The sequence below is a fragment of the Ochotona princeps genome, chromosome 10, assembly GCF_030435755.1.
Source record: "Ochotona princeps isolate mOchPri1 chromosome 10, mOchPri1.hap1, whole genome shotgun sequence".
NCBI lineage: Eukaryota > Metazoa > Chordata > Mammalia > Lagomorpha > Ochotonidae > Ochotona > Ochotona princeps.
In genome coordinates, this window is record NC_080841.1 from 1,559,758 (window position 1) to 1,582,714 (window position 22,957).

At 44.9% G+C, this 22,957-nt stretch overlaps 1 protein-coding gene across 1 annotated transcript in view; it reads left to right on the forward strand.

The window, feature by feature from the left end:
- The first annotated feature begins 3,111 nt into the window (after window positions 1-3,111).
- Window positions 3,112-22,957, forward strand: part of SWT1 (SWT1 RNA endoribonuclease homolog) — a 65,351-nt gene continuing 45,505 nt past the window's right edge. Inside the window, exons 1-8 of the mRNA XM_058669684.1 lie at window positions 3,112-3,187; window positions 5,871-5,930; window positions 7,589-7,718; window positions 9,685-9,786; window positions 10,643-10,831; window positions 12,593-12,686; window positions 19,406-19,551; window positions 21,022-21,188. Of these exons, the coding sequence (XP_058525667.1) occupies window positions 7,589-7,718; window positions 9,685-9,786; window positions 10,643-10,831; window positions 12,593-12,686; window positions 19,406-19,551; window positions 21,022-21,188 (828 nt within the window). The 5' untranslated portion in view covers window positions 3,112-3,187; window positions 5,871-5,930. The remainder of the gene's footprint in view (window positions 3,188-5,870; window positions 5,931-7,588; window positions 7,719-9,684; window positions 9,787-10,642; window positions 10,832-12,592; window positions 12,687-19,405; window positions 19,552-21,021; window positions 21,189-22,957) is intronic.

Consider the following 22,957-nt stretch of genomic DNA (forward strand, 5'->3'; position numbering starts at 1 on the left):
CCAGCATGTGCCAGCTGATGCTGTGGCAAAGCCTAACCAACCTGCACTTACTCTGACTCAGGTTTTTCTGTTGAATTGTTTCTTTCTTTCAAGGATTCTTTCAGTCATTTCTTAATGGCAGATTGCTTTTGTAGGATTATCTTTTGAAGTTCATTCTGTCACAAATCGCATGTTGTGTTCATTGTTACCATATAAAGTCTCACCTATCGCCATGTACCCATGTGATTTCTGCTCTTTCCACATTTTTGGGGATGCTAGAACAAGCTTATGTGAGCCCCAACTCCTGTACCTTCTGCAGTACTCATAGCTACAGGATAGGTGGCCTCAGTAACCAGGTGTGGAGGCCCTGGGAGCCCCCTGCAGGACTTGGCCTTGGCTTCTGGTCAGTTGCTGCTGAGCTCTGATTGTTGCCCCGTTTCTGCCTTCAGGCTCACAGGAGAGTCTGGCTTTGTCATGGAGATGCTGTTTGCACTTTTTAGGTTCTGAAATACTGTCTGATGTTTCAATAGCTTGCCTATTGGCAATGTTTTAGCCGGTACAGGCTTACTGCTCCCCTTAGAGTTGTCCATGTACGGGCTCATCAGAAAGTTCCTGGAAAATATGAATCATGAAAAAACTATGGATTGATTTTTCTGTATTTGAAAGACAGAAATGGAAATTAATCTGCTGGTTCATTCCCAAAATGGCTGCACCAGCTGGGGCTAAGCCAGGTAAAGCTAGAAGACAGGAAGTCAGTGCAGATCTCCCATGTAGGGGCACTCGCTGAGGGACCCAAGGACCTGAGCCCTTGTCAGCGTGCTGCCTTCCAGTGTGTCCCTTAGCTGAAGCCATGTTAGGAGTTGAACACAGGCCTTCTCATCTGGGACACCTGTACTCTAGGCAGTGTGAAGCCACACCTGACCCACGGGCAGTTGTTTGCCTTTAATACAAAAGGTATAACAAAGAAGTTAGGCCAGATGAAGACGGAGGTGAAATTGTTAGAATTCTGCGAAGTTATGACTTTTTAGATTTTAGTTCTTAGAGAAGTCCCTTGCTGGTGTAAGATCTCTGTGTTACCGCCCGACCGGTGCTGAATGCAACAGCAGGCACTGGGGTGCATGGAGGGTGATTGGTGTCAACTGATGGATTCCCCCTTTTGACTACAAAGTAGTGTTTCCTTTTATTAAGCAGGAAAATGTTCCTGCGTCTAGCTGGTGGTGTTGCTTCTGTCATGGTGTTACATTTCTTCCTGACCTTCTTATTCTTTTCTAAATTATGGAGAATAGACATGTATAGGTATTCATTTCACTTGCGTTTTCCTTAATAATATGTCAGTATGTTTATAAGTCATTGGTGACTTCATAAATGTCTTTTGAAGTGAGCGAGATTTCATTTTATGAGCATGTGACCTTATTTTTAGTTATATACAAAATTTTAGCATATTTTATTTGATTTTTACCTATTAGAACTCTCTATATTTAGTTCATTTCTGATGTTTTCACCTTTGAATAGACTTCTAAGAGGACAGTGATGAGGAATTAAGAGCATGTATACCTCAAGAACCCTTAGTTTGTGTTCAACCCTTTTAGAGGTGTCAGGTCAGCCAGCGTTCCCACCACAGCTGGGAGAAGTGCATTTGACCCGTCCGTGCCACTTTGTGATCTGTAAAATCTACTCATTTGGTAGAAGAAATGATATGCTGTTGTCTGCTATTGCTTGGGAAGTCAAACTTTTAGAAAAAACTGTTAATTAACCACCCTTGTTTTAATTTTTATGTCCAGTGACAGGGTCTTAGTACTTTTTGGTGGACTTTTTATCTACTAAGGCTGTTATCTATCACATATCTAGCAAACACCATTTCTCAATTCTTATAGGTTTTCTTCTCTCTTGCACGCGCTCACTCTCTCTCTTTTTTTCAATTTGAAAGACAAGGACCAGCACCGTGGCATAGTGCATTAAGCTGCTGAGGGTTGGCAAACGCGCCATGTTCCACTGCTTTCCCAATGCGTATTATCAGAGAGCTAGCTGGGTGGGAAGTGGAGCAGCCAGGATTGGAACTGGCATCCCTATGTGATAATGATGTTGCAGGCAGTGGCATTACCTGCTATGCCACAGCATCAACCTCTGGTTCTTTGGATCCAAAAAAACAAAATCTGCTAAAGTTTTAAATAGTCACATGCTATTGGTGTTTTCCTTTATTTCCCCCACTGTTGTCACCTTTAGAAGTCAAGTAAAATGTCTTTCCCTCATTTGCTACCCCAGGTTTTAATAAAAAGTATAGCAATTATGGTAATGATTATTTTCATCATAAATGTTTAATCCACTTGGAATTTGTTATCTGCTGTTACATGAAGTTATAAATCTGTGTTTGAAGCACTGTCTGTCCAGCAGTCCTTTCAACTTCTTCCCTAATGGGACTTGCTTACTTTTCGCTAATTTCCGCGTCAGTCCAGTGCGGTAATCAGTGTGTCACCAATGACACAGTGCAGCATCATGTCTGACCTTAACCAGGGTTTCTGTTCTGCTCTGCAGATTGAGTATAGATATTGACACTCCCAGAAAGAGACTGAAAATCAATTCCTCACCCCAAAGACCAGATAAAATCCAAGAAGCTCCACACTCAAGTCATAATCGGATTATTGCACGGAGTCCTTCCTCAGATGGAACTAAAACAGACTTTAGAGATACCAAATGGACAGGTGTTAGGGGTAACCCTGATCAAGGCAATCCTAAGATTGCCAGAGAAGGAAGCCCTAAATCTGCAGGCCAGGCAGCTGAGAAAAGCTGGCCTGCTGTAGCTGCTGAGCGGGACAAGGTGCGGAAGCGCAAGAGAAAGAGGCACGGGAAATTGAAAGACAGTTCGGGAAAATGTGCGCCATTTCCATTTTCTCAGGATTCTCACTCCAACAAGATAATTAAGGAGACCCTCGAGTCTAGAAGGAAGATCAGTTTCAAAATTCCAGTAAGATCTTGCGCCCTCCAGAAGAGTGTAGAAGAAAATGTCTTCAGTTTAGATTCTGAGAAATCCGAGACTAAGGAAGAAAAAGGCTTCCTGGACTGCTCCCGTGTTTCGCGAGATTTGATCAGGTGCAAACCCGAACATTTATTTTCGGATTCCACATGTAAACAGACTGTTGAGTGGGAAGGAACGTTTCGTCGAGAGCCCCAGCAGAGGGGTGATTCCGGTTCTGGAGGGAGTGTGAGCGAGGTAAGGAGTGCACACCGACGTGTGCAAGCTTGAGCAAAGCCTTTGCAGGTCAGCTTCCGCTCTCCACCTTGCTGTCCCCGCAGAGGGCTGGGGAGGGGGCTTCTTTATTTTGCACTCTCTGGTTCTTCCTTCCTTGGGAAGATATGCTGATAAATCTCAAGGAGCCCTGTGGAGGGAGGTGTGTAAGGTTCAAGGTGTGTAGTGGAAAGCTGCTTCTCATGTAGAAAGGAGGAATTAGAATTGAGGAGGCCGGAAGGATTTGAGAAGGAATATTTGAGTTCAGGTGAATTTGGAGCCGTAAAAGAGGAAATAGATTGAATTTGGTCTTTCACTGCATCCTTGAAGTAAAAAGCTTCCCATTTTCTTGTGTTGTCACCACCCGCTGCAGTGGCCTGCGTGTGCCAGGGTCAGTGGCACTTGCCCGTCCCCCAGCTTGTGTGTCCGACAGGCAGCTTGACGTCTGGGCCATACTTGGTTCACTTGGGTCACTGCAGCATTAGCATCCAAAAGCTGAAGAGGCCTGGGGCATGCATGTCAGCTCGACAGGGAGGCGTCTCTGTGTTTGTTGATGCTTTTGAATCTTATAGGAAGATTTATGGGGAGAGGAGAGAGATTTGCTCCCGAAATGGCTGCAACAACCAGAGCCGGGCTGGTTCGAAGCCAGCAGCCTGGAACTTCTGGGTCTCACACATGGCTGCAGGAGCCAAGGCCCAGGCACAGTAGCATAGAGCTGCATCAGAAATGAGCTTGAACCAGCATCAGTATTGGATAGCAGAACCACAGGCGGAGGCTTAATGTACTATGCCACAGTACTGGCTCTGGGAAATGATTTTTTTTTAAAGGTGTATTTATTTTTGTTGGAAAGGCAGATATACAGAGAGGAGGAGAGACAGAGAGGAAGATCTTCCATCCACTGATTCTCTCCCCAAGTGGCCACAACAGCTGGAACTGAGCCAGTCCTGAGCCAGGAGCCAGGAGCCTCTTCTGGGTCTCCCATGCGGGTGTAGGTTCCCAAGGCTTTGAGCCGTCCTCGACTGCTTTCCCAAGCCACAGGCAGGGAGCTGGATGGGAAGCAGGCCGCCAGGACACAAGCCGGCGCTAATATGGAATCCCAGCACATGCAAGGCAACGACTAGGTTGCCGTAGCGGGCCCTGATAGAATTTGTAATATGAAGTTGTTTAGATAGAGGGCAGCAGGTAAATGTTGTCCTTACTCCGAGTATATTGTTGACCGTAGATAATTGTCTTAATACCGTAGTTTTATTTAATCCCTCAATAGTTAGTTATTTCTCTAAAATAGTGTATTTTCTACGAAAATAATTTTGTGTGTTTAATAATCTTGTTGGCTAACCTGTTATACTTTGCTATAGAAAATAGCAGCTTAAAGAATTATTATTTGCAAGGCATAGTAGTAAAGAAATAGGGAATAAAGAGAGTTTTCTTCTACTCATTGATTTGTTACCTAATGGCTGCAGTAGCAGGTATGTCAGGATGAAGCCTGGAGCCAGGAGCTTATACAGCATGGGTAGCAGTGACCTGAGTACTTAGGTCAGCTGTGCTGTTGTCTTTCTGGGATTGCAACTGGGGTAGCTGAGACTCAAACCAGCACTCTGACACTGCTGCCAGCTTTACAGGCTGTGGCTTGGCCCACTGTGCCACCGTGCTGGGCCCTGCTGCCAGCTTTACAGGTTGTGGCTTGGCCCGCTGTGCCACTGTGCTGGACCCTGAAAATATTGTTTGGTTTTTATTTACTAGTCCTTTGATGTAGATTCCTCTCTAGTGCCAATCAGTGCTTTGGAGATGAATAGCTTATGAACCATTTAAAAAAATAGTATCCTATTTAATTCTTACTCTTCTGTGAGCTTGACTGGTTTAACAAACACTAATTGCAGATACTTGTGAAATGTTGGGTACTTTCTAAGGCAAGGGATGAATGAGAGGATCTTTGCCTTCGTGAGTTTCCTAGACAGATTGGTAAAGACAGAGTTGTGAATGCCAGGAACCCTAAGGATTGGCTGTGGCGTGACATGGCACTCTGGGCAGAGTGCAGTTCGTCGGGAGGACATGCAGAGGAACCGAGGGCCGCCCAGCACATGTGTCTGCTGGTGCAGATGGAGCTGCGTGGCGGGAGGGCATGTCCGATGCTTGGCAGGAACGAGACCCAGAGGTGCAGAAGTGGCAGGAGAGGAAGCCAGTGTCCTTACAGTTGGTGATTTGGTTTTTCATGAGAAAGAACTTTTTCTAGAAAAAGCATCGGTTACCGTTGAAGGAAGATTGTGTAGTCTGAAGGACAGCCTTTTTACCTTTCCCACGGTTCTCTGTATTTCCTAGGGTCCTATGGCTTTTATTCTAGAATATGAATCTTTGTAGCAATGGTTATGAATATAAGCCCTACAGAATTCCCAGCACATTGCACCTGTGATGGTGTGGGGCTTCTGGCAGTCTGTCGTGCAGGGACAGTTTTGTAGTCCCGGGACATCCGAGCGGTGTCTGGGGTCATTGTGGGCTGTGCAGCTCTGACTGGGTGGCTGTGCTGCCGAGGGCTGGGGCGTGGGTCTGCTGCCATGTGCAGGGTGGTCCAGTGGCACTGCCCCCGTCCCTGAAGGTCGCTAGGCCAAGGCTGAGAACCCATGCTTTAAGTACATGCTTTGTTCTTAACTAATGAAACTTCTTCTCATTTCAGAGTTTTGAAGCAGTATGTTCGTCAGCATCATCTGGCAGTATTGAGGATACAGATCAAGAGGTCACTGCTAGTTATTTACTTTAAATATTTTTAATGAGTTAAGCCAACAACATGTACTTTTAATAAAAATTAATGACAAAACTTTGATTATATGAAATAATAGTGATGTTTGCTTAAAATATGTAATTTGTAGGAGGCTGTCAACACGCTAGAAAAATATTTACATGTGCTCATTAGCCTTTTTCCTTTGTTTCTAATGATGTGTTGTGCGAGGAGAGTGTGAGATCTTCTGTCCTACATTGGATTTAATGTTGCCACATTTTATAATTGGGCTTGGGCAGCTATGGCAAGTATAGTCTGGCATGAAAATGTTTTATCTTTAATCAAAATAAGATAAAAATATTATTCAGTGAAAACATGCATCAATGTTTTATCTTTCTATTTGCTGGTTTTATTTCCCAACTATTCTCCTTGATTAATCCTCAGAACTGTTGATGGAATTTTATGTCCCCTGGTCCTAAATGGAAATTAGATTCATAGAACACTTTCCTTTTTCTTATTTTATTTATTTTTATTTGAAAGACAGTTACAGAGATAAGGAGAGACAAAGATATGTATTCCACCTACTGGTTCACTCCCCAAGCAGTCGCAATGGTTGGAGCTGAACCGATTAGAATCCAGGAGCTTCTTGCTGGTCTCCCGTATGGATGCAGGGTCCCAAAGACTTGAGCTATCTCCCACTGCTTATTTGAGCCACAAGCAGGGGGGCTGTATTGGAAGTGGAGCAGCCAGGACATGGACTGGCATCCGTAATGGGATGCTGGACACCCCAAGGGGAGGCTTAACCATGCTGTGGTGCTGGTTGCCTCCCCCCCTTTTTCTTTCAGATTTACTTATTTGTTTGGAAGGCAGAATTAAAGAGAAATAAAGAAAGAGGCAAAAACAGAGGTACCTTCCATCTGTTAGTTCACTCCCAAAAGGCTGCAGCAGGTGGATGAGTGGCCAGGCAAATCCAGGAGCCTGGAACTCCGTGCAGGTCTCCCATATGGCTGCAGGTTCCCAGGGACGGAGCTGTATTAGATCTGGAGCAGCCGGGCCATGGGATGCCAGCACTGCGGGCAGCAGAAAACCAACTGCCCTAATGTCAGCACCACGCACCTGTGTTGAAGAGTCTGCTTTTCAGGATTAGTTGAGCACTGTCGCTGCAGTCAGCTGTCTTGAGGGTCAGTGTCCCTTGACAGATCCCTGCCTTTGCTGTGGAGCTGGATTCTGTCTGCACTTCTTCGAAGTTTATCAGGAAAGTATTTCTCTAAGTGAAAGTGGTCTTGAAGCTCTAGGTTTTTATTCAGTGGTTTCAAGAACCCTCATCATATGTGGCTCTCAAGGACTGTGGAGAGAGAATGGGGAGGAAGACCCCATGTCAGTGTCTGTAGTTTCACATACCTTTCTCTCACAAAAGCCTAAACAGAAAGGAGTATTCAGTGTTCGCTTTTGTAGGTGAGCAAACTGAGACCCATGGCTGAGGCTGCCAGAGCTTTTCTCAGAGCCATTCATGTTTTATAAATTAAATAACCATGTTGCTTCTGTATTTCTATAAAACTTTCTCTTTCCACAAACTGTCTCATCTTACATGACTTAAGAATTGATTGCTTCCTTCTCCTATTAATGTGCAGAATATGTATCTCGAAATATTTTACTGGGGTCTTTTTACAATGTAGATGCAGATAGTGGAAGAGCTTCACGCAGCACGTGTGGGGCACATGATAGATTTACCTGTGGCGCCGCCTGCGGGAGAGTTGATGAGTATGGACATTGACCTGGTGGAAGACGACGCCCGTTCTACTGCCGGTATGTCCTGTACGTGTGTTAATGTGGGTGTGCTACTGTGCTTTCCTAAGAATTAACGTGCCAGCATTTAGCTTTTATAATATTTGGATGAAAAATATTAAGCTATGCTCTTTTGAAATGATACTGAGAATTTCCTTTAGGTACAAGAATTGGGTCTATTATTTATTTGCCTTTGAGTTTTTGTTTTTGTTCTAACAAAAACCAGGAAAGGCAGAGAAAGCTGTCATCAGGTTCACTCCCCCGATGCGCACAGCAGGACTGCGCCAGGCCAACGCCAGGAGCCTGTGGCTCCACGCGAGCCCGTCGTGTGGGCAGCGGGGGTCCCGCCACCTGAGCCAGCACCTGCTGACTCGCAGGACAGACTTGGAGGAGAAGCTGGAATTGAGAGCAGAGCTGGTGCTCAAACACAGGCACTCCACTATGGCATCGCAGGCAGGACAGTCAGGTGTCTGTCACTTTGTCTGATTGCCCACTCTGTCATTTGGTTTATGTATCTCACATTATTCAGCAGGTTTTCTGAGGCCAGAGATAGCGTTATGAGCTGTCTTGTATTCTTGCTTTTAATCATAAATTTAAGTAATGTAAAGTATATAAAATGCTGATTAGAAGTAATGTAGAATGGGACCGGTGCAATGACTCAACTGACTGATCTCCTGCAAGCACTGGCATCCTGTGTGGGCGCCGGTTCTAATCCCGGCAGCTCCACTTCCCATCCAGCTCCTGCCTGTGGCCTGGGAAAGCAGTGGAGGACGGCCCAAGGCCTTGGGACCCTGCACCCGTGTGGGAGACCCGGAAGAGCTCCTGGCTCCTGGCTTTGGATCAGTTCAACTCTGGCCATTGTGGCCATTTGGGGAGTGAACCTGTGGATGGAAGGCCTTCCTATCTCTTCTTCTCTCTGTAAAAATCTCTGTTTTTAAATAAAGGTAAATAAAAAAACTAATGTAGGTTGTGTGATTGTGTTTATGAAGTTGTTGTTACTAAGTAAAAGCTGATCATTTTTACTATTGAAAAAGATAATGGTAAAAGAATTACCCAAAATCTGTTAATGTACAGCTTTGAATACTAGTTATAAAAATAGTATGGCAGTTTTGCATTTCATGTTGTATTTTTCTGTGAACCAAATGATTTCCTGACTTATCCTCACCATGTATCTATAAAATAATAATTCTGGTGGTGGTATGCATTTCTTTTCTTTTGTGCATGGAGGGTGTTTCAAAACAATTTGTGTGAAATGAAAGCTAAAGATTTTGAATTCCATGCCTAGATTTTTCATAGTTTACATTTTCTGTGAGATTTTCAAGATTCATGTTTATCTTTTCAATATTTTTCCTCAGTGTTCCTAGAATTAGCTTGTAATTTCTATGTGTGCAACCGCAGAACACAGTAAAAGGGCTTAGAACAGTTATTCCTGGCGCGAGGCTGCCGTGGTGTAGAACTTATGCATAAGCAATTTCTGATATTAATATCATTAAACATTAAATATTATTCTCACCCACTAAGAGCTGGAGTGAAAGCACTTATTTCCCTTTGTCCTACAGACTCCATTTCCTGAAGAATGCTACCAGAAGCACTCCTGGGCTGGTCTTCCCATCCCGGCCCCAGCTTTAGTCTTACCTGTCTGCTTTGCCAGGCCGGACTTTACGTTCTCTTCCAGGGTCCTTCCCACTGATCCTGGATGAGTTCCCCCCCACGCACACATGAACAACCCCCCCCCCCATGCGCCACACACACACACACACACACACACACACCACCACCAAGTTCCTGCCCCGGGAACGCTTCACTGATTGGAAGGGTACACAGATGAACCCAGCTGTGCTGCTTTGGAGAGTCCAACCACGTGTGGGACTCTGTCACGAGCCACAGCTTTCACGTTCATTTTCTCTGTTTTGGTGATACCAGATGCTAGTCTATGCAGGTCTGCTTTCCTGTGCTCTGAAACCCTGACTTTGCTGTTTTTCTCTAGCAAATACTGCTTCGGACAGAAAACTGTTGATTGTTGTGGATACAAATATTTTGATGAATCATCTCAAATTTGTTAGAATTTTGAGTACAACAGAAATACCAGGTATTTATAAAACATTCCAGATTGTTTTGAGTTGGTATTTTAAATCGACTGCTTTTCTTTCCTCTCAGGAACACCTCTCCATGTGGAAGTGTTCTTTTTTTGTTATTGATTTAAGATTTATTTATGGCCTCAGTGTGATGACTTAATGACTAAATCCTCACCATGTGGGTGCCAGTTCATGTCCTGAGTGGGCCAAACCTTGGGACCCTGCAACCAAGTGGGAGACCCAGAGGCTCCTGGCTTCAGATTAGCTCAGCTCTGGCTATTCCAGCCCCTTGGGGAATGAAACAGATGGAACATCTTTCTCTCCCTCCTTTTCACTGTAAATGTGCCTTTCCAAAATAAACCCCCTTTTTTTCTCTTAATTTTATGTTAAAGTCAGAATGATGGGGGAGGCAGAAATGTTGCCTCTGTTTCTGTCCCCAAGTGAGCGCAGTGTCCGTGGGGCCGCAGTCCGGAGGCTGGCCCACATGGGGGTGGGCGCACTTGGCCGTCTTTCACCCCCGATCCAGGCACAGTAGCTGCAGCTGGACTCGGAGTGGAACACTCAAGACTTGAGCTAGCTCTCCTACAGAGGATGCCAGCAGCCTAAGTGCTTTGCCAGCTCCATCTGGGTATGCTTTTAAACAGTTTAAGTTCAACTACCAATTCAGCTGCAATTTTAAATCTTCATTATTGCTCTATATTTCCTTTTTAATTGCCATTTTTGTATATGGATTGTATAATTGGATGTATAATTGTCATATCCAGTGTGAATTTCTTGAAAGTAGAACTAGATACTTTAGGGTTTCTCTCACAACTATTGGAATCAATAGCTCACTAAATATTTGACTCTTAAGAAATCTTATTTTTTTAGGCTTTGACAGCCTTATCTTAATAATCCCCTGGGTGGTTGTGCAAGAGCTGGATCGCATGAAAGAGGGAAAGCTGCTGAAGCATGCACAGGCCAAGGCTGTCCCCGCAGTGCACTTCATCCACGACAGTCTCAGAAGTAAGGATCGGAAGCTGTGGGGTCAGTCGCTGCAGCTCGCGTCCCAGAGACTTTGTAAGTATCGTTCTCAGAGCTGTGCCTTGTGGGATACTGACTCATTGGAGGGAAATACTGCAGACTTTTAACAAAGGTTATGGCCATTAGGATGTAGATGGTGGGTGGTAGCCTGGTTTGTAGCCCAGTTAGGAGGCATGGGGTTTTGTATATTTCTCCTTGACTTAAGGAAATGCAGTATGTCACACGAAGTGACTGTGTAATTCTGTATGTCTCTGGACACTTGTCTAGACTACAGAACTTTGGGTTCCTTTTAAAAATTTGTCCCTGTAAAGAGAATCCAGGTCCACCGTATGAGTAACAAGTGCCCAATTTTTTTTCTCAAGATCTCATTGTTTTACTTGAAAGAGTTAACACACTGAACACACAATACAACACGATCCTTTATTTGTGGGTCACTCCTGCCAGTGCTGGGCCACTCAGAAGGCAGGAGTGCCAACCCTGGGCCACCTTCCACGGCTTTGCCCGGGCTGTGCAGCAGGGGCTGCGTGACAGATGAAGCACGGCCTACGTGCAAAACAGTTAGCTGTCACCAGCTGAGCTCGAGATTCGGTCAGTGTTCTATACTTTCTTTGGTTAATTTTTGTTTCATTTTTTTGCTGAGTATTTGTACCAGATCCTCTTTTAAATGCTGAACTGAAGCAGTGAATAAGGACAATAAATTCTGCAGTTGAGGAAATTAAATTCTACCAGGCATATATAAAAGAGTAATCGGGCTTTTATACACACTTGTTTTTATGTTATATGTGAATAGAGCTGGTTGCTGTAGAGATGCCATTTGAGCTGAGTCTTGAATAACAAGTATATAGTACTTTGTGTTCACTGTTGGTATACACTGGGCCAGGTGCTGTGGGTCCATCCCCACTGTCACCTAGTGAAGCCACCAGCCAGAGGATCTGTGCCCGGTGAGCAAGAAAGCAGGGGTGCTCAAGCCAGGCTGCGAATTTTTAGAGTCTTTGTTTTGCTTACCTTTGAACAGTTTCTAACCAATTGCTTAAAAGTACTTGCTGAATGACTAAATATTTCTTGAACATTTTTGTACATCTAGATGTATTTTTCCAGCTCCAAGTATCTTTAAAAAATGATAGTACATGCCCAGCATGGTAGCCTAGCGGCTAAAGGTCCTCGCCTTGCACTTGCCAGGATTCCATATGGGCACCGGTTTTAATCCCAGCAGCCCTGCTTCCCATCCAGCTCCCTGCTTGTGGCCTGGGAAAGCAGTCGAGCATGGCCCAAAGCCTTGGGACCTTGCACCCGTGTGGGAGACCTGGAAGAAGCTCCAGGCTCTTGGCTTTGGATTGACTCAGCTCCAGTCATTGGGGCTGCTTGGGGAGTGAATCAGCGGATGGAAAATCTTCCTCTGTGTCTCCCCTATCTATATATCTGTCTTTCCAAAGGAAAAAGAAATGACAGTACTGATAAATCTGACTTCTTAAAGAAAATATTTGGTTTACTTACTTAAGTGCAGGATGACAAAGAGGGACTCAGAGCTGGAGAAAGCGAGAGAGATGTTGCATCCACTAGTTCACTCCCCAGAGTCTGGTCTCCTATATGGGTGGCAGGGTCCAGGTACGGTACCTCTGCTGGCCGTCCCGTGGGTTCAGGCAGATGCTCAGGGGCTTGGATCTGCCGTCACAGTCACATGGTGCAGCTTCACCGCCTGTGGACTGTGAGGTGTTCTTGACTTGGAACCATATCGTAACCTTGATTGTTCATGCGGGCCCCAGATTTTAGTGACATTTGCTTTTGCTAAATTTACAGATGGATTGCGAGATGAGAACAATGATGACCGCGTGTTGAAATGCTGTCTTCAGTACCAGGAACTGTTCCCGTGTTCTCTTGTTACTCTGTGCACGTGAGTGTCATAGTTACTGTAGACTGATTTTTGTGGTTTTGGGGATTTTCTTTGAAAGATTTTTTTATTTGAAAGAGTTGCCAAGAGACAGATGTTCCATGCACTGATCCATTCTCCGTGTTTCTGCCCTGGCCAGAGCTCAGCGAGGCCAAAGCCAGGAGCCAGCATCTTCAGCTGGGTCTGTCTCCCTCTCGGGTCCCGGGGACCCAAGAACTCCGGCCATTTTCCATTGCTTCTCCCAGGTCATTTGCAGGAAGTGAATTGAAACGAAACAACTGGAATGCGAACTGAATCTCTGATGCTGGTGTAGCAGCTTTAGCCTCCTGCCACACGCCAGCCGGCTTGTCTTTGTTTTTAACAGCTGCTGCTGCGTTTACCATGTTAAGGGTCAAAGGCATAATTTTCTAAATCTGCTAGGAAGCATGCCCTGTTGTAACTAATTGTAGCCTGTATTATAGTGTGTGCCCTGAGAGAATGAAAACTCAAGTAGACAGTGTCATCTTAGTTGAGTTTATTTGCTGTTCAGAAGCCTTTTGAAAAAGCAAGGAAGACTGTTACCCTAGTAGTTGAGAAATCACTGTTTGACGATTTAGACATGTCGTTACGGGGAGATGGTGCTGTCATGCGTGCTGGGTGCTGCTGTGAGTACTGTGGGGTGGGGAGACGGTGCTGTCATGTGTGCTGGGTGCTGCTGTGAGGGGGCCTGTGCAGCCCTGGGCAGTTGCCTCGTGGTGACAGGGGGTCGTCCTTCCTCCTGAGCTCTGTGCGGGTTCTGCCCGGGCTCCGAGTGCAGAGGGCCGTGCGGGTTCTGCCCGGGCCCCGAGTGCAGAGGGCCCCGAGCGCAGAGGGCCGTGCGGGTTCTGCCCGGGCCCCGAGCGCAGCAACTCCACTGAGTTTTCCGCCCTTTGTCCCTTCTTGCTTCCTGTTCTCCCCCCATATTTTCATAATCTTGTTCTAAGATAAACTAATGCAGTGATAAGTAAAATTGTATTCATCATAAATAAAACAAGGCTTTGAGTACAAAAAGAAATATTAGTCTGAATTCTATTCATTGCAAAATGGAGTTTGCAGTTTCATTATTATACAAATTCTATATGAAATAGAGTTACTTTAGGTTCAATTGCTCTAAAATTTTCTCTTAAAGGAGTTTAAATTTTTTTTTTTAGCTATCTTAACAATATTCTTAATATTAAGATAATTGGCTGAATACAGGCTTTAAATGATATTTTGATCTAGAAATTCATTGAAGACTGACAGAGTTGATAATATGTAGATCATCTTGAATTTGAGACAAACTAAATATGAGAAGTCAGTTTTTGTTACATAATAGTTCTTTTAAATTTGATGTTTGAGAGGCAGGGTGGGGACAGACTCAGTGGTTGCATCTGCTGGCCCACCCCCCGAATGTGTGCAGTGGCAGGGTTGGGCCAGGCCAAAACCGCAAGCCGTCCCGTGATGGCTGGCTGGCAGACTACTGGAGAGAGCGGAGCCAGGATTCAGCTCCAGGCGTACGACCCCGCATGCCAGAGGCTTCCTCTGCCGTTAGGTTTGTAGTTTAGTGGAGAATGAAATTAAATTGTTTAGCTCTTATCATGTGTGGGTTTTTTTTTTTTTTTTTTTAGGATTAATAGACTTATTTTCTTGTAATGAAAGTTTGTGGGCATGCTTTCATTTCAGTTCTGGCGGTGTTGTGGGCTGGGAATGAAGCCTGTTCTTTCTACTCGTTTGTTTGCTTTGTTGGTTTGTTTGTCTGGGAGAGATCATTATGTGTCAGTCCTGCCTGTTGTAAGGAAATCTTTGTTACGTAAATGAGTCATGTTGATGGTATTAATGGTGATAGTAATAGGAGAAGCTGTGCATAGTTTTGGCTGTTCTACTTCTATCCCAAATTTGAATGGGCATGAGTATCTTCAGATCCTGCTACACTTTTCCCTCTCTCCCTCCCTCCTCCTTCCTTCCCCCTTGTCCTCCCTGCCCTCTTTTTTTTTCTTTTTTTTTTTTAATTTTTAAAATTTTCTTTTTAAAATGTGGACCTTTGATTAGGGAGGGGAGGCTCAGGTATGGAGGAGGTGGAGTGGGACACATGTTTCGTTTTTTTTGTTTGCTTGTTTGTTTTTAAGGTTTTATTTTGGGTGCAAAGCAAATTGACAGAGAGGAACATCTTCCATTTGCTGGTTCACTCCTCCAGTGGCTTCAGTGATTGGAGCTGAACTGATCCAAAGTCAGGAGCCAGGAACCTTCTGGGTCTTCCACATGGGCACAGTTCCCAAGGCCTTGGGCCATCCTCTGCTGCTTTCCCAGGCCACATGCAGGGAGCTGGATGGGAAGTGGAGCATCAGGGATGCAAACTGGCCCCCATATGGGATCCTGGCAGATGCGAGGCAAGGATATAGCCACGAGGCTATCACACCGGCCCCTTTCTTTCACTCCTGTGTCTTCAGGGGACTGCTGCCTGCTGTCAGACTGCATGAGCACCCAGGGATAGGGACAGTCATTTGACGCCTTAGTGTTCCCTGATATGTGGGAAAGAGTGTTCTGAGGGTGTCACCTGGGTGGTTTTGATAGTTCGGAAATGTTGTTGATTTCATTGCTACAAGACTAAGAAAATCTTTCCAAGATCTGTTCGTTGACAAAATCCGCCTCAGTGTATCCACAGACCCAGGAACATGCTGCAAAGTTTGGCCAGGAAAATTGTCCAGTCTGCTCTGATTTCCGTCTTCTGACAAGGCAGTTGACCTCTCCTGTTGGCCTTGATGAGCTGGCTATCATGTCCCCCATGTGCATCTGGACATGCTGTCCATCTCACAGGCATCGGCAGCTGAGGAGGCCAGCCCTCATACATGCACCCCAAGCTCAGACCCCACAGTAAGTGCTTTTTCCCTGTGGCCAGGGTCAGAGACTAGTGATCTAGTTGGAGCAAGAAACCCCTCCTGGGGTGACCTCAGACTCATGTGTGCCAGCCAGTGCAGGGTCAGGTTTGGTCTGTCATCTGCACCAGACAGTGCACATAGCAGTGGATACTGCTGTCTGGTCAGTTGTGCCCTGCCCCCAATAGGTGATGCAGCCTTAGTCCAGCCAGCATGATACAGACTTGGTCCTCACACATAGCAGCAAGTATTGCAGCCTAATCTGGGCGATCCCCGATAACCCCCATCACACCTGCCCCCAGCCCTGTTTTTTGCACACACCTGACTTTGCTGCATCCTAGTTCGGCCCAGCCCGAATCCATGGGTGCTGTAACTTAGCTCAGCCCAACCCACTCCCACATGGTGATACTATAGTCCAGCCCAGGTCACCCGCGTGGGCAGGTGTCTTGGCCTGACTCAGACATACCTCTGGTTTCCCCACTCTAAACCACTCTGTCTGAGCTCTCTTGCTTAACTGTGAGTGCAGTGGCTTGGTCTGTAGAACACCCCAGAAGTCATTCCCTCCGTGTCAGACATGCCCTGAGTCACTCCCATTTCCGTATGCCCACTGATCCACTGCCCTGGGGCCAGGGGCAGCTGGTCCTGGGCCAGAGTTCCTTGCCTTCGCTATTTACTTTAAACAACAACAATAAACAGAATAAGCAACTATGCTGGCACACTGGTATAGTTAACAAATTTGGCATTAACCAGGCCTGGAATACCAATCAACTACTGCTGCATTTCTCCTAGCAGTATGACACTTAGGCTGGGTACACGGCAACCCAGGCAGTGGTCTGCAGCTGGGGTCTCAGATTTATGTGTTTATGTGTTAGGCAGATGCAGAAACGGCGACATGGAGCGATCTGGTGACACCAGTTGAAGCTGCCAGCTGTGAACTGTGCTCACATGGGATTGCCTTTCTGGCTTGCCCGCTGTGCACAATGCTGGCTCCACACATTGGTGTTCTGAACTCCGTCCCAATTTACAGCATGGCTCTCTTGATCTCTGTCTGTCTGTGTGATCAGCGTTTTGGTCTTTCCTTCTAAATTGCTGTTTGTCTTGGGGAGTAGTCCCACCTGCCTCTGGACTCCGAAGCCTGACGCACTAGGAGTCATTTCCAGGGCAGCCCCTCCCTCAACACTCCAGTGGGTGCCCAACCTTTGGGGTCAGCCCTTCACTTCCCCGATACTGCCTGTGTCAGGCTGTGATCGAGATTCCATCACTCTTCTCTTGATTCGAGTTCTGTACCTTGAAGAAAACAGACTTACCCAGGAATCTACAGATTTTTTTCCTTTGCTCTATACTGTTGACAGATGGTCACGGTGCAGCCCACATGCCTGTCCACATAGGGGACACTGATCCCTCGACAGTACTCCACCTGTCTGCTCATGTTTGTTCTTGTTGAGAACACAAGCTTGAGCGTTTGTGTGAGACTGGGTTCCCTCCTAAGCACAGCTGTGGTTGATCCCACAAAGTTTGGTGTGTTGAAATTCTGTTTCTATTCAGTTTGCTGTTCTGTTGTGTCTTGTGTGAGGGTTATTTAGATTTGTGTAATTCCAAATCTTGGCAGAATTTCCATGTATCTTTTCTGTTCTGAATTTTAGCTTCATTGTGGCTTGAGAATGCAAGTTTTCTGTTCTGTCACTGAAGTTGCTAGTCTGGCTTGCTCTTTGGATGTGGTGTTCTATGAATGTGAGTTAGGTCAAGTTGGTTGGTTCTCCAGGTCTTCTGCAACCAGTTAACCGTCTGCTTTGTGGTCACTGAAAGAGATCCCTGAGGATGCTTGCGTCTTACTCCTTCCAGTTTGTTGTGCCTCGTCGCTGCCAGTTGCTGGGCGGGTGATGGACAGGCTGCTGCCTTCAGGCAGAAAGAGACTCGAGTGCGGTGCATACCCACTTAGGGTTGTAGGGGATTGTCTTGGAGAAATCACCCTTTTATCATTCTGTCATTTTCTATATTGATTCACTTATCTGTCTCTCTAATGAAATGTCTGTGGCACTGTAGTTTTGCAAGGGAAAAAGAGTTATTTTAGCTCATTTCCCTGGGTCCATTGGTTCGGGATCTGGTATGTGGAGGAAGCATTGTGGACAGTGCAGCAGTGGGAATGGCTGAGGCCAGTACACTCCATGTGATTTGAGGACCCTCTGCTAGACCCATCACTGCATTAGGTTTCTATCCTCTTCACACTATTAACTTAAGACTTTATGGATTAAATATTTCCATGAGTTTTGGACCAAATCCTATTCCACCTATAGCATGACATTGTTTGTTCCTGATTATATGTGTGGTTCTAAAGTCGTCTTTGTTGCAACTTCCATTTGATCAGTACTTGTGAGGCATTCACTTTCATTCTTTTCTATTGTGTCTTTGTGTCTTTTGTAGGTAGCATGTAGTTAGTTCCTTTTCGTCCAGTCTAATAATTTCTTTCTTTTCATTTGCATGTAGACCACACACACCTAATTTGTTCCATTGATACCTACCATTTTGCCTAGTTCTTTTTTTTTTTTTCTTTTGGACTGTGAATTTTTATATCACTTAATCTTTACTGTTGATTATTTATACTTTTTTGAAAGTTTTCGTATGGTTGCCCTGGCGTTTAATATACATCTTTCCTTGGTCAAAGTCTACTTTCAAATAGTGTTATACTGCTTGGCGTGCACTGTGCTTAAGCACAGTTCTGTACCGTGCAAGCTAGGATGGCTGTGGAAGTCTGTGTTCCAGGGCCATTGGTGAGCCGGGAAATGCGTGCGGGCCAGAAGCGAGTGAGTGTGCTGCTGTGGCTGGGTGAGACTCTCCTCTCTTTATGCCTCCATTTCGTTGCACACTGCACCTTCAAATAATTGATTTTATTGTTTTCCAGGTTTTATAGTTCTCATAGGAAACTTAGTTTGACCAAGCAGCTCTACTGTTAGCACAGGCGAGAGCCGTGCAGGGCCTCAGGACAATTTAGTGAAGAGATTGACTCAGGTCACTTGCCCACTGAAGCCATCTGCTGTTTCCTAGTAGCAACTCCCATAGTGTTCCTCACTGCCTCCCAGGTGTTGGTCTTCTGACAGTGGGTGCACTGATCATTGCTCTGCCCGCTTTGGATGATCAGAGTGCCTTGGACCTAGTGGATACAGCCTTGCATAAGTTATTTACCCATTTGACACCCAATTTTCCCATCTGAGAGATAGAAGTGCAATGGGTACCACACCTGTCTCATGGATGTTTGTGAGGACTACCCAGATCGGTGCATAGCAAGGTGCTTGATACCAGGAAAACACTCAACAAGTAATCTTTGTTATTCCCCAAAGGTCATGTAATAAGACTTTACGTAAAGGCCTTTATTTTTCTGTATGTTTAAAAAATTGTGATTCTTGGGCCCAGCGGCAGCGTGGCCTAGCAGCTAAAGTCCTCACCTTGAACGCGCCGGGATCCCATATGGGCGCCGGTTCTAATCCCGGCAGCTCCACTTCCCATCCAGCTTCCTGCTTGTGGCCTGGGAAAGCAGTCAAGGACGGCCCAAAGCCTTGGGACCCTGCACCCGCGTGGGAGGACCCGGAAAAGGTTCCTGGTTCCTGGCTTCGGATCGGCGCAGCACTGGCCGTTGCAGTCACTTGGGGAGTGAATAATCGGATGGAAGATCTTCCTCTCTGTCTCTCCTCCTCTGTATATCTGACTTTGTAATGAAAATAAATAAATCTTTTAAAAAAAATTGTGATCCTTTGTTACATGCTAAGAATCACCAGCTCCTGACTAGATCTCATGTTTTTGATTTGGCATGAGATTTATCTTATAAAAAGTATTTTTCTTCCTAATTTCCCATCCTAGGGATGATAGAAATTTGAGAAACAAAGGCCTCATAAGCGGTGTGAAGTCCCTGAGCAAAGAAGAGTTGAGTGCAGAGTTGCTGAGCTTGTCTCAGAACGCGGAAGTGTGTCATCAGCTGCTTATTGCTAAGCAGCAGGGGAGCGCAGGTAGGACTGACTGGGAGTTGTTAGAAATGGATCTCATTGTAGGCGATGGGATTACTGTGGCACATCTGTCGTTAGTAGTAAGTTTTCATCTTGTAAATGTAAAACACATCAAGTTGGGGCTATTTGCCAGCATGTAAATTTTAGAATAAAATGAAAATGATAATCCAAAAGAAAGCCTGATTAATGACATTACCTTTTGTGGATTATGAATTCAGTTTTATTATTTCTTTTGCTTTTTATGAATGAATGTTTATTATTTGCAGTGCATATTTTGGGCTGCAGTGTCACATTCTGGTGCCTTGTGTAATGTGTGTTGAACTTCTTTCCTCTGTGCAGTGTGTGCTGGGTGCTTGCGAACAGCCTTTCTGCGTACCTCCAGGGATTCATCTGTGTTATTTTTCTCTATTTAACCGATGTGTTCATGCTATTCTGGTTCTGTTTTTTTTTTTTTTTTTTTTTTTTTTGGTAGATAGGGCTTTAAAAAAAATACTATTTTTGAGAAACAAATTTACAGTGGCAGAAGGAGAGGTAGAAATCTTCCATTTGCTGGTTCACTCCGCAGATAGGGCAGGGGCCTGTGCTGAGCCAATCTGAAACCAGCAGCCAGAAGCTTCCTCTGGGCTCTCACATGGGTGCAGGGTCACGAGGATTCAAGTCATCCTCCCCTGCCAAGCCATGGTGGGAAGCTGAACTGGAAATGGAGCAGCTGGGATTCTGCCGGTCACTATATTGGATGCTGGTGCTGCAGGCAGAGGATTAGCAGGCCGAGCCACCATGCTTTCCCTGAGAGGACCTTGTAAGTTAGAGTTAGCTATAGGAGGAATTCATTTGAAGTAGAAAGGATATTTTGGTTTCTTGTGAGATTTAACATCTTATTCATAACTTATAATAAAAATTAAACTAATGGAAAAATTACAGGATACTAGGAATTTTCCTTTTTACTTAACTTTCATAATGTTAGTGTCATTATATTTTATTTATTTTTCTGAGAGGCAGAGAGTGATCTCCCATCCACTGGTTTACTTCCCAAAGACTCCCAGTGGCTGGGCCTGGGCTGGAGCCCATGTTGGGAGTTGGAAATTCTTTGCAGGTGTCCCATGTGAGGCTGGCAAAAATTAGCTACTGAGCCATCACTTGCTCCCTCGGAAGCTGAGATTGAGAGAGGAGTTGGGGTTCAAGCCCAGGCACTCGTAATAGGGGACACAGGCACCCCAGTGGGTGTTAACGGCTGCTCCAAGCTTCTGCTGCACTTCTGTTACATCTACAACATCTATGATAGAGAGGTGTTCTAAACACTGTCTGAAAAGTAAAGTATTTCTCTTTTCTAGGTAATTCAAATATTATATACATAAAATATTTATGTGGCCAAATATTTTGTGTTTTCTCTGTGTATGTGTGTGTATGTGTATGTATGTATGCATTGGCTATTAGAACCCTAAACAAATCTGTTAACAATTTGTTTTACAAAAGCAGAAGCAACACTGTTGGAAAAAAGCTCTGAGAAGGAACCTGCGGCTTCAGGGTTGTCCATTCTGCTTGAAAGTATTGTGTCTGATCTGGAAAAGTCTCTTGGAGCAGCTTTGTCTTCAATTTTAGAAACAGAAATGAAGATCGCGTTTGGAACCCTCTGGATGGAGGTGATTAGTCCAAGTCTTAGTGGGAGATTTCTTACTTGGTCTTGAGCTCCGTTCTCTTAAATAGTTGTTTAAAGTAATGCATAATGCCATGTTATAGCACATTAAACATTTCAAGGTTTTGAAAAAGCTTTTGGACACTTAGATGATGGACATTTTTAAAAGATTAAAACTCTGTGTTGTCACTGTTTCAGTCAACACATATTTCTGGTATTTCTGTGTGTCAGGTACAGTCCTCCGTGGAGCTTACATTGAATCTAGAATAACTGCTCTCAGGCAAAGTGTCTAACCCAAAATATTTCCCTAAATAATATATATTCACAGAAAGGAAATGTTCATTCTGCCCTGTAAATATGAGGTCAGTGTAATTCGATGATATTAGCAATGTGTTTTGCAAGTTTCTCAGATGTGTGATTTTCTGTGATCAAGTTTAGCAATAGTGGTCTTCAAAGTTGCGTGTAATGTTTGCTCTTCACATTAATAGCTAGGAGAAGCCCCTTGCTTCGTTGTTACAACTTCTATCTCAGCTATTTTTTTAAGATTTATTTTATTAGATTTATTTATTTAATTAGATTTATTTGTTTTTATTGCAAAGTCAGATATATATAGAGAGAGAGGAGGAGAGACAGAAATATCTTTCGTCTGATGATCACTCCCCAAGCAGCTGGAACAGCTGGTGCTGCGCTGATCCAAAGCCAGGAGCCTGGAGCTTATCTGGGTCTCCCATGCGGGTGCAGGGTCCCAAGGCTTTGGGCCATCCTCGACTGCTTTCCCAGGCCACAAGCAGGGAGCTGGATGGAAAACGGGGCTGCTGGGATTAGAACCAGCGCCCATATGCGATCCTGACATGTTCAAGGCAAGGACTTTAGCTAGGCCATGGCGCTGGGCCCCTATTTCAGCTGCTGAATGAGAGCCTAATATTTGCTAACATTGTGAATTTTTACCTGAGTATCTGTTTTTCTTTTAAAAAGAATCATTTGTCAGAAAAGCAGAATGATAAAAGAGGGAAAGCAGCAGAGGACGAGCTCTTGTGTGCTTTGATTCACTCCCCAGATGGCTGCAACATCCAGGCCTGTCGGGCTGCGCTCCACTGGGCCTGGCGGGCTGTGCTGCACTGGGCCTGGCGAGCTGAGCTCCCCTGCGGCCGCTCACACGGTACTCCGGCTGTGGTCTGCTGCTGTCCTGGGCCATTAGCAGGGAGCTGGAGCGGAAATGGCAGCGGGAACTGTATGCGGGCTCCAGAAGGGGATGTGGGTGCTCAGCAGGCACCTTGCCCCACTCTGCCACAGCACCAGCCTTGGTTGTGTTTGTAAATGCTCAGCCAGGGTGATGGATGATCAGCATACTCTATAAGCATTAACTTATACTGAATATTTATAGTAGAGATGTGAATAATTTAAAAAACATAGACCTAAATGATTTTTTTTTAATAAACATGGCTTTATTGAGATTGTAACAGTTAATTGGGCATGTTTTTTTCTCCATAGACGTAGTTGTAATAATTGTGTTTGACAGTTTTTTACTAGGGAGAGATTTTCTCCAGTTAAATAATTAGACTGATTTTTTTTTTTAATTATTTATTATTTAACTTCAGTAATTACATTGTATTATGTGACACAGTTACATAGATACTTGGGTTCTCCCCACCCCTCCCCAAACCCTCCCACCATGGTGGATTCCTCCACCTTGTTGCATAACCACAGCTTAGACTGATTTTTATTGGAGGGAAACTTTCTTCTTCCTGGTCAGAGCTATGCTTGATTTTTGTATGT